The sequence below is a fragment of the Bactrocera neohumeralis genome, unplaced genomic scaffold (genome assembly GCF_024586455.1).
Source record: "Bactrocera neohumeralis isolate Rockhampton unplaced genomic scaffold, APGP_CSIRO_Bneo_wtdbg2-racon-allhic-juicebox.fasta_v2 ctg2558, whole genome shotgun sequence".
NCBI lineage: Eukaryota > Metazoa > Arthropoda > Insecta > Diptera > Tephritidae > Bactrocera > Bactrocera neohumeralis.
This window is the reverse complement of record NW_026090215.1, coordinates 707-11,663: the sequence shown is the minus strand read 5'-3', so window position 1 is coordinate 11,663 and position 10,957 is coordinate 707. Positions and strand designations below refer to the sequence as shown.

The 10,957-nt window shown below is 54.6% G+C and overlaps 4 protein-coding genes across 4 annotated transcripts; all 4 read right to left on the bottom strand.

Moving 5' to 3' along the window:
• Positions 1–226: 226 nt before the first annotated feature.
• On the bottom strand, positions 227–999 carry LOC126766805 (RNA polymerase II-associated protein 3-like). The gene is given in 2 exon segments (XM_050484514.1): positions 227–480; positions 483–999. Coding segments are annotated over 2 exon segments (771 nt in total).
• Positions 1,000–1,634: 635 nt separating this feature from the next.
• On the bottom strand, positions 1,635–2,541 carry LOC126766804 (uncharacterized). Its single transcript, XM_050484513.1, is given in 2 exon segments — positions 1,635–2,180; positions 2,182–2,541. Coding segments are annotated over 2 exon segments (906 nt in total).
• A 782-nt stretch (positions 2,542–3,323) lies between these two features.
• Positions 3,324–5,238, bottom strand: LOC126766803 (uncharacterized). The gene is made up of 2 exons (XM_050484512.1): positions 4,916–5,238; positions 3,324–4,848 (listed from the first exon to the last, which is right to left on the bottom strand). The coding sequence occupies exons 1-2, from the start codon at positions 5,236–5,238 to the stop codon at positions 3,324–3,326; spliced, it is 1,848 nt and encodes a 615-aa protein (XP_050340469.1).
• A 2,151-nt stretch (positions 5,239–7,389) lies between these two features.
• LOC126766802 (uncharacterized) lies at positions 7,390–9,528 on the bottom strand. The gene is given in 5 exon segments (XM_050484511.1): positions 7,390–7,898; positions 7,901–8,540; positions 8,737–9,149; positions 9,152–9,201; positions 9,203–9,528. Coding segments are annotated over 5 exon segments (1,938 nt in total).
• Between the last annotated feature and the right edge of the window lie 1,429 nt (positions 9,529–10,957).

The window sequence follows — 10,957 nt, the reverse complement described above, 5'->3', positions numbered from 1 at the left end:
TGTAAGAAAAAAGAGTGGAAAATGTTATCGCTACGCCCGAGGAAACAGGACGCGACCGCTTTGGATGGACTGAGGATGGCCAGCAGACCTGTTGCTCTTGTCACAAGAAGGCAAAATGGGTGTTGAAGTAGCGCGACGGCGGCGCCAGGGAAAGCTCCATCGCAGCTATTGAAAGTGGGGGGCGCGAGAAGCGTGAAGCACTGCTCGAAATCGCATCGAGGTCCCTTCACCCGCGAAGCGCGCGCTGGCACCGTAGCACACCCTGGGAAACGTTGGACAGACTCGGGGCAATAGCTTTGGCGGCATTGTAGTCGTCCAGGGCAAGCTTCCACTTCTCCATCCCTTCATAGGCGATGCCCCTCCGAATGTAGGCCTTCACGTTCTGCGAGTCGATGCCGATAGCGGCCGTGCAGTCCTCGACCATCTGCTGGTAGAGGTGGGTCTGCTGGTAGCAGGCGGCGCGGTTCGCGTAGAACGTCGCTTTTCCTTTGTCGGCTCTTTCTGCAGCTCAATGGCGCGCGTGTAGAAAAGGGCAGCCTGCTCGTACCGGCCATCTTTGAACAGAGAGTTACCGAGTTGCTTTGCCTCTTCCGGAGTCTTACAGCCCGCAGGCGTTGCCTTCTCGTTTCGTTCCTTCAGTGCAGCGTTGATGGCCTGGAGCTTCTCCATCACCTCCTCATTATTGGGTTCCACACGCAGCGCTTCCTTGAACGCATTCAGCGCCTCGTCCAACTTGTTCATGCTCTGCATCGCAACACCTTTGCGGAAGTAGCCTTTCAGCCAGTCAGGGCGGACCCGGATGCACGAGTCCGCATCTTCAGCGGCCTTTGCGTAATTGGAGAGGCTCTGCCAGCTCGCCGAGCGGTTGGAGTACAAAGCACCAGAAGCTTCGCTGCTGGGGTCGATTTCGATGGCCTTGGTGTACCAATCAATCGCCTGCTTGTACTGCTTTGCCTTGAACGCCTCGTTGCCTTTTGCCTTGAGGTCGTTTGCAGACATCGTAACAATTTGTGTGTGATTTTGTTTTCTGTCTTTTTTTATTTTGGGAGGAAAAGGGGATAGCTACGTGTGGGAAAAAAAAAGCTGTGAGTTGCTTTTCTGGATGCTGTTAGCCAGAAAGGCCACACAGAGAGGCCAAAGGCACACAAATACAACAACAGCAAAAAAAAAAAAAATGGGGAGTTCAATGGATGTGATTTGCATTGATCATTTCGTGGACGGCGCAGTCGCGACGGCGTTGATGAATGCTAACACCAACGCTTGTAAGCGGTTCAAAAACACTATGCGGTTGTTTTCTTCACCTTCCATCGTGATGTTGTGTGGGAATGGTCAGACGAATGAGCGCCATTGTGAAATCCTTTTTAAGGGTGCACAACGGTGAGCCATACAGAGGTGACAAGTCTCTCAGACAAGCAAATAGGAGAGATGTGGGGGGGGGGAAAATTGAAGAAGGAAGAGGTGTGCAGACAAGACCGCTTTCTACTGCGCAGTGGCGAAGAAATACACACACACACGCACGCACACACAAAAAAAAAGAGGGTCCCGTCGATAGCGTGCTGCGGGACTCAAGGCGACGACAGTAACACTGAAAGACGGGAGAGAGAAAGAGCAGAGACAGTAAGGCGAGTGTAGACTCAGTGGTCAAAAATGACCGGAACAGGATTTATTGTTGTTGTGGCGACAAGGAAGCAATAATGCTCGTGGACCAAGTTCCACTCGTCCCAGTCGTCAATCATTTCCAGCTTGTTGAGCCACATCATCGTATCGCGGGGGACGGTGAGATAGAGTTGCTTCATTGATCGGCACTTCACCTGCGCAAAGCCGACGTCAAGGGCGCGCTTCTCGTGATCAGCCGCGGTGGGGAGGTCAAGGATGCCTTTGAGGTGAACGCCGATGCCACTTAGGTTTTCGAGCATCATCTGACCAAAGCGATCGTTAGGCTGCATTGCGTCGTAGGTGATCAGCTCGACGCTGGTCGACGGCCCGCCGAGAACGTCGCTCAGTGTGTGTCGCAGCAGGTCTGTCGTGATGGATTCCTCAATGTACACAAACACCATCTCGGCAATAAGGATCGTGGGGACGCCGGGCTTGACATGCTCCTTGAGCAGCTTGCACACCTCACTTGGCTGACGCAGGTCGCATGGGAGCAGCGCGTACTCGTCTCCCAGGTATTCCTGGAAAGATATCGTTGCTCTTCACAACGCGCTCTTTTTCTGCCACCAAGTCGGGAAAGTCCAGCTCGACATATTTCGACAAAAGAACCTCAGCCTTACGGTCCTTCTTCAGACGGAAGTAAAGGGTGTCAACGCCGGCGCCGAAGCTGATAATCTGGATCGGAGCTCCCTTTGCTAACTCTGCGAACGACTGCACTGACTTTTCAATTGCCGTGGTGCGCAGCCAGGTCCCGCGGTTCATGAGCGGACTATTCACAATCGTGGAGTCGCGTGCAAAGAAGGACACAAAAGGATCGTCCAGGTACTTTTTCCCAACGCAGTGCACCTTACGAGAGCACGCATCGTGAGCTGTTTTCTGAAGCGCCATATTCCTCTGCTTCAAAAACAATGTGAAACAAAGAGGAAGCACACGCTGTTCAATTATCTATGCGTTATGCTTACTGAGCGTGTGTGTGTGTGTGTGTGCACGCAGAAGCAAAAGAAAAAAAAGTGGCAACGGCTGGGCGGCTGTCGAAAAAATTGGGAACCGACTCGTTTCCGTTACACGACCTTGTGTTCCTTCCAAACAAGTGGGATGCTCTGGGTGGTTTGCGTTGCACACTCTGCCGTAGAACCCAGAGGGAAAAAAAAGAGAGGAGAGACAAGATTTAAAAGCGACGATGCTGTTTTTTTTTTTTGTTGTGGTGTTTGCAAAAAAAAAAAAAAACTAAAAAGAGAAGCAAAGGAAAAGAGAATGTCCATCAGCGCATACAAATGCTGACAGAGAAGGGATCCAAGCGGCGTGCGGACGGTTTTCCGTGAACGTCCTAAGAGGGACGGAGGGCACAAAAAGGCGAATGCGATTCGACCAGAACGCAGTTGACTGCGAGATTCTCCGCTTAGGATCATTTTTTTGTTTTATGTTACACTCTGTGAGCATTAGAGAAGGCAGTTATGAAAAGTTGTTGTGTACGCACTGGCGCGCAGCTGCGGCTTCTTTTGCCATGTTGTTGTTTTTTTTCCCTTCCCCCCCCCTCCCCCACCGTCGTTGAAAGGCATGATGCTTCCCGGCAGAGAAGCACCTCTCCTTCGTTGCTTGGCAGTTGCGGAAACGAGGCCGGAGGTCTCTTTTATGATTCCGTTAGTACACCTAGCAGTAGTGGAATCTGGCTAGATAAGACTGGTTCCCTTCATCAGCGAAAGATGATCCTGTAAGCGGGACTCAAACTCTTCCGTAATTTGGTGGACTGCAGTAGCTGACACGCCTTGCGCAGCCGAAGAGCTGGATAATGCTTGAACACCACGGGTGACGTCGAAAAGGGTTGCTTCGAGAAACTGCTTGGCTGGCGGAGGCACCTCGGTTGCGACACCGGCAACAATGGTCTGAAGGTCGGCTGGCGAGCCGACGTAGCCCGATAGCTTGAGGATCGTTTTCGCCACCAGCGTGATGTTACGTTGCTGTGTTTTGCCCGCAACGAGGGATCGGAGAAGGACGCGCAACAGCTCGTCCACACCACCGCCGCCGCCGCCGTTCTGCGGATTCCCGAGGCAGTCAGCGGCGTGACTGGCGACCGCCACGCCGGCGTGCTGTGTCGACGTCCGATCCGAGGTGAGTGCATAGAAGGTGGCCAAGAAAAACGTGTTGGAAAACGCTGGCGATAAGACAACCAGCTCAGGGAACGCTTCCGTACACACCTCCAGGCTGAGAAACAGCGTTTCCTCCAGTTCGGGGAAGCACAGAACGCGTTGGTCAAGACAGTTCAACAAGGTGGCCAACGTGGCTACGGTGGCGTTGGCGAGCGTGGTCACCTCCTCATCGGCCAAAAAGCAATCCAGCCGCTTCCACAGCGACACCGTCGTGACGAGTTTGGCGCTCCACGTCAAAAAGCTGACACGGTCGCTCTCCGCATCGGCCGACCTCTGCCACGAGCTCGTACTCCTCAGTGATTCACAAATGCTCGACTCGGTCATAATCACGAGGCGAAGGAGGTCCAAAATAAACTGGTTCTCCAGTGACAGGACGCACGCCGCAAACATGTTGTGCACACATTGCACGACCTCAATAGCAAGCTCTCGCTCGTTAAAGCGAGCAAAGCTGTTCCTGAGCAGCGTCTCCGCAATCGTCATGATGGGTGCAAAGACAGCGCGCACGACATCCTGCCGTTTAACGGATTCAAACAGCCCGGCCACCGTGTTCAAGCAGTCGAGCAACTGATTCACCGCGTTCCCTTGTGGCTGCGCGGCCACCGAGAGCAGATTGTGCAGAACGCCCTTGCAAACGGCCTCAGGGGGAGAGAGGCGGTCCCCGGCGGCTGGCTCAGCGGAGGAGGCGCCCATCGAGCAGCTGATCGCAAACCCTAGCAGTCGTCCGCGGATGTGGCCGACAAAATGGTGATGCCCAGGATCAGTGCCAAGCTGGACTACGGTGTGAAAAGCGCCTTGGGCGGCGAGAAATGCGCGAACATTCTCGCTCTTGTCCGCCATGCAGTCAAGAAGCGCGCAGACAGACAGCATCGTTTCCTGCTCGAACGGCAGCTCGCACAGCGCTGCCACGCAAAACTGCAAGGCAAACGACACAAAACTGGTGCCGCCACTAAACGCGTCCGCAAACAGCGGAGCTGCTGCATCTTCGGGCTCGACATAGCAGCGGCCAAAGGCGTGCAAGGCATCCGCATACGCCGTGTACACGGCGGGGCTCGTGATGCAAGAGTTGGGGCGAAGACGATCGAGGAAGAGGACATCAGCGCCTCGACCAAATGCACCGTGGACGCGGCCGTTTGGTCGGACTGGAAGCAGCGGGGGACCGATGCCGCTTCTCCGTCGGATTTGTCTGCGATAAAGAAGAGATTACCTTCACCACAAGCCACACGGCTTCATTGACGCGCGTCAGCGTCACCTCGTCTACAGCGTGACTACCGGCCGCCATGTTCGAAGCCTGTGCAGTCACTCTTTGTAGCGCTGAAATCAAGGTCTGGCAGCTATCACACACGGACACACGCCCGATATGCGCAATGAGCTCCAAGTGTGAGTTTGTAAATGCATCGGAGAGACCGTCTTCGTCCTCGTCGACAGCGCTCGACGCCATTTTGCTTTCAAGGCAATGCCTGAAGATCATCGTGCAACTGGAAGCAAGGGCGCTGTTGCCCGCCGCGGCGACTTCGAGTGGCCTCGGCGGTCGGCGAGCGTGGCCAGTTGATACCACGCGCTCAAAACCTCATCCAGGGAGGACATGATGTTGTCGTCGTCCTCCTTTGCGTCCCAGGTGATCAGAAACCTTGCCATCTCTGGAAAAGGTGACCAGCAGCTGCGACATCTCAAGGCGCAATATGAACTCTGCGTAGTTTGTCACCAGCAGCAGTAGGCTGTTGGCGAGTACCGGCAACAGGTGAAGCAGGTGAGGTCAGCCTGAACAGCGATTGACTCAAAAATGTTCATGCAAAGCGCAAAACTTGCGGTCAGGAAGGCCATAGACTCCGATTCGCCCCAAGCGCGTCTCCTTTGAATGCGCAAAGCAACTGCGCAACTTCGGCAACGCGCTGCCGTCCAACCCGCACCCCACATACGCTTTGCGTGTCGTACCAAGAGGAAAGTACCACAAACAGGTTTTGGCCCGCAGTGTAGCTGGAGCCGACGGCGTTGTTGGGAAGCGGGTTGAAGAACAGCTCATCCCACGCGGGGCCGTGGACGGTGAAGGTTGTGCACGACTCGTCGGCGCTGTTTTCCTCCTCAAAAAACGGTGAGACGGCCATGCCAGGCATGCCACCACGGCGTTAAGTCCCATGTCCAGCACCGCCTCCTTTCTTGACTCCCGCCTTGGTCTCCGTTGCTTTGAGCAAGGCGGCGGAAGAATGAAAGCGCCAAGACTGGCAAGTTGCCCTCGCCTTCGAAACAGTGCTCGTGCTTGCCGGTGAACGCTGAGAGGCAGTCCGCGGTGTCGCGAGGGCAAGGTGTACAACCCAAACTCCTCCACGGTGCGTTGGGACACCATGCGATGAAAAAACTCCCCGATAGCGTTCCCAGAAACATCGCACCATCGTCAAGTAGGTGCAAAACGTTTGCTACTTCCGTCGCGCTGACCTGCAGATCCGATGCAATGCAACCGAGCTTTAAAGCAACAGCAATACACGACGACAGCTCCACCACCGCCGGCCGCCACTCGTGCGAAAGCATCCGTTCGCCAAGCGAGCGCGCGTAGTCGGACAGAAACTGCAAGACGGACTGCTTCTCGTGAAGCCAGCAGCCCGTTGTCTCACAAGGAAAATTCCCAACAACTTTAGTGAGACAAAGTGAACGTAGGTAGACTCTCGCTCAGAAGCGTCTGTTTTCATGATTGCAATGATCTCCTCCAAACTACTGGAGCTCTGAAGAGATAGAATGGCCGCCTGCGCTCCTGCGTGATTTCCATTCCTAATGTACTCCGCTGCCTCATGTATGGTGGCACTCATCTCTCTTCTTCTTAATTGAGACTGAAAAAAAAGCACGATCGGTCCACTCGCGAGACAAGCTGTACTGGTGCAACGGACGCGTTGACCTGAGAGAAAAAAAGGACAATAGAAATGGCAGGAGGGGACACGGAGTTTCTACGTTGTACTCTCCACTCCCTTCTTTGCGTCTATGGGCGTGAGTGTGGATGTGTGTGTGACGTTGTAGGATTCCTCTCGCAAAACAACAAACGTGAATGGAAAACAGAGCAAGGACGACGACCAAACAATGCCGGGGTGAAGTTAAAAGAAAAGATGAAGTGTGAAGAGAGTGTCGCACGACGTCGTCACAAGGTACAAAGCATCTGTTAAAGGACAAAAGAACGTCATCCATGAGCATCTTTTTCTAATCGTCTAGATCGACGATGTGGAAGCTGAATACTTATTTCCCAGTTGAAAAAAAAAAGAGAATGGCATAAATGAGCAGGTGTTGTAACGGTGGACCGCATGATGCACAAGCGGTACTGCGTCAATTCGTGTTAATCAACAGTCGCACTGTGGTTCGATCAGCAAAAAAAAAAAAAAAAGGAAGCTGAATAGTCTCTTTTCGGAGGAGTTAGCACAGCAACTGTTTGTGCGTTAGGTGTAATCCACTGCCCAGCCGCCGAGAGCGTCTCGTACAAGAGTCTCCATTCGCGCAATAGTTGCCCCCACGTCAACCCCGCTTGCCTTGTCGCGTTCTGAACTGTCTGCGTGACAGCGCTCGCCGTCTGGAAGGGAGACAAGCGCCGAGACGGCACAGCGTAGCAGGGCTTTCACAAGGAGATATCCTCGTTTCGGCACGCGTCTCTACACATGGCGTTCCACATTTCCTCGTAGTTTTCAGTCCATCCGAGTTGAAAAAGAGAAAATAGCCCCGGCGTCGTGCGCCACGCATCCCCTTGTAGGACGGCGGCGCTTAGCTCTCGTGCGTCTGGGACCTCAACGTTGGTGACTGACGCCGTCGACGAGGCGTCATTGTCACCGTGGCCGCTGCCTGCTTGAACGCTGGATGTGTTACCTGTCGCGGTTGTGTGAGCGGGCACCGTGCTTGTCAACCCTCGTTCCTCGATCACAAGGTGCGCACTGTTTTCGGTGAGGCTGAAGACGCTAGGAGCGACTTCGAGAGACTCGGCGTCAACATCCTCGACATCCCTTGCCGTGTCAGGTCGCTTGCAGCCTTTGAAAAAAGCCGCGGCCAGCGTCATCTGACCTTCTGTGTTTCGCTCGCGTTTCCGCCCGAGGGCGGGGTTCTCCGCTCTGCGTGGTCGCAGTCCGGTCGCCGGATGGTCATTCCGCGAAGATCCTCCACGAGGACATCTCGCAATGAGTTCAGTGTTACAGTCCATATCACCTGCGCGGTTGACGGCTGGTGTTCCAGACCCAGCTGCTGGCCGCGTTCCTCGTTTGACAAGGCCCGTGTCGTCACCATGAGAGGGGCAAGAGCCGCCTTCACAGCCTCAAGCATCAGCTCCGTTGCCTCCCCATCAAGCGCATGAGAAAACTTGACAGGAATATGAGCCTCCACACAGGGACCGCGTCCCATGTACTTTTGTGGTTCCTTGGGATAGAAAGGATGTCTTTCCAGCACCGTCACGCGAAGCGCCTGTGCGACGGCGTCCACCCGCTTCATCTTTGCCGAAACTTCCTCAATGAGTTGCTTGACAATGTGCCACACGTCGTCGAGGCACCGCGGTCGAACCGCGTAGTTCATTGAACAGCCAACGGACGCTGGCACGGTTTTGCCCATTGCCTTTTGGTCCTCAAGGTCCCCTGTGCGACGTACCAGCCGGTAGTCGTCGCCACGACAGAGATTGTAAAAGGTATCACCGGCTTTTTTGCCCAGTGCAGCCTGCAAATCCTCGCGCTTCAGACGCTGCACGTGGCTGCAGAGAACCGCCGAAGACGCGGCGTCGTCATCGTCGCCGTCGTCATCGTCCTGTCACCGTGTCTCCCCCTCCTCTGCGTCTCCTTGATCAGCAACGCTTCTGTCATCGTTGCCGTGGAGGGAGGCCTTGTGCGGAATGGCCGTCATGCTCGGAGCGCCACCCGTTTGGCTCCTGGCGATGGCCTCTTGAGAAGCGTTTTTTGCGAGAACCGCGCCAGGTGTCGCGTTTCCAAATGCTCCGTTCCTCGAGCACCTTCAGCACTTTTCGGCGCGTCGTCCGCCCTGCGCCGTGGATGTCGCAAAAAGGAAGCGCCCGCATCACGGCGGGGATGTCCTCGCGTGAAATGCAGCGAATGCCGTCGGGTTTGGCCTGACGCGTCGCTAGGCGGGCAAGCATGATGTTGGGTGCAATCCCACATGAAGCCGTGCAACCGGTGGAGCGGTACAAGTCACCACGAACCCTCTCACAGATCCCACGTAGAACGTCATAGTCGCTGCTATCCGTCGCAATCATGACCTCGTCGATGCTGTACACCTCCATCGATATCTTCACCGACGGATGAGCAGAGGTAAATGCGTCAAACAGGTGGTACAGCCGCTTCGTCACGCGCTCGCAGGCGGGGAGGTCGTACCGTAAAATAACAAGCTGGGACAGAGTGCACGCGCCGCGTTGACGTACATGCCAGCATGGATGCCATGCGCGTGCCACATAATTGCAAGAGGAAATGTCGCTGTTGAAGCGACCCGCGGCGATACCCACTGGCAACCTGCGGAGATGCTCGTTTTCCTTTTTTGCGAGCTGCACGCTGCAGAAAAAGGCATCAAGGTCGACGTGAATAAACGTTACTTGACCCGACAAGCGGCCATGATTCCACTCGGGGTGCTCGGCAAACAACGTTTGGAACTCATCGTGCATGCGGGTCTTCCACTGGCCAATGAAATGTAGCCGTGAGTGCTGCTGAAAATGGTGCAAACTGTTCACCTGGTCGTCCGTCTGCGAGGGTGCGGCCGGCTCAGAAGACGCCATTGTTCCCGTTTAGGCTCAACAGGGCCCAGGTGGGGCAGCCTGCTCGCTTGCGGGGACAGTTTCTGTAACGGAGTTGTCGGTTGTCTGCTGAGCCACTAATAGCTCCGCGAAAAAGCCGGCAAACACTTGTTGAGCTTCTGCAGAGAGATGAAAGCCGTCACCACCAAGATCGGCGAGAGCAGCTTCAGCGATGATTGAAAGGTCACTTGGTTGATTCGCTCGTCATCAAGACAAACGAAAAAGTCGCAGCGGAATGAACGTGTAGATTAGAACGGAAATATCCAATTACAAATGCAGCCAGTCTTTCTATTTGTGTCTTTTTTTTTTTACTGTAGTTCCCCTTTGCCCTCGTCGAAAGCACAGAGAACAAGTGGGAGTATTAGTAGAGCCAAAATCTGCTAGGAAAAGACCTATTTCACAAGAAGAGGGAGATCAAAAAAAGACAGGACATCACATACCGACGCCAAAGAACGAGTAGGTGCGCAATGAAGAACGCATGCGCCTCGACGGTGCTCTTAGAGGCAAAGTGGCCCCAGAGCGGATACAACCGGAACGTTTGGATTGGCTTCTCCTTGTTTTTGACTATCCACTTCATGGGCATGTGTGTTTGTGTGCGGGCATTGAGCAGATGGTTGGCATGCCAGCGACGCACGAGGTAAATAGAGTGGGCGTCAGCGAACATAGCCAAAACAACAACAAAAAAAAATCCAGATTCCAGCGCCAAGTGAACGTCACGTTCAACAATTGTACATGTGAAAACGAATGCTGCAAAGGGGAGCAAAATGCAAAAAACAGAAAACAGTGTGTCAAAAGTACGGGAACGAAAACTATACATGCAAGAGTAATTTCACCCTGACCCTTAGATCGTCGGCGCCGAATAGGTCGACAATGGAGCAGCCGTCTAACACATCGGTGGGTGAGAAGCTGCAGATCCCTCTGCTGTCAGACCTCCAGTGGCGGTCAAGAGCCGCACCGACAAGGGAGTTGAGAGCATGAAGCGATGATCTCTATCGTCCAGCTGCGGTCAACCGCGGAGGTAATTAAGTATGTCACATTCGTGCCTGCCGAGGAAGTCGCCGCATCACTGCCCACAAGCGTCACGGAGCGCTCGCTCACGACCGCGGTGCAGTGCGAGGGACCTTGGCCAAAGGAAAGCTCCACCATTGCCGCTTCCAGGGTTGCGGCGGGCGCGGCAGATGAGGTGACCGGCGACGCACGCCGCACTGAGCCCAGCGTCAGCGCGCTGTGAACTTCAAGGGTGGGCGAGGCCTGGGAGGAAGATGCTTCCTCGCCATCGTGCCCGTCCAAAGACAACAGCCCAGAAAAGCGCCGGCGTGCGACGTTTCGTAAAAGACGATGGCATCACGAGAAAGGTACATGTCAACCAGCAAGCGGACCATGTCCTTGTGCACATTTCTCCTGGTTCGCG

What these genes read in the sequence shown, in the direction of transcription:
- LOC126766803 (XM_050484512.1), bottom strand. Translation starts at nt 5,238, where the DNA reads ATGGCGTCGAGCGCTGTCGACGAGGACGAAGACGGTCTCTCCGATGCA. An exon ending in ACCAAACGGCCGCGTCCACG is followed by an intron (nt 4,849 to 4,915) that starts GTGCATTTGGTC and finishes TTGCATCACGAG; the next exon opens with CCCCGCCGTGTACACGGCGT.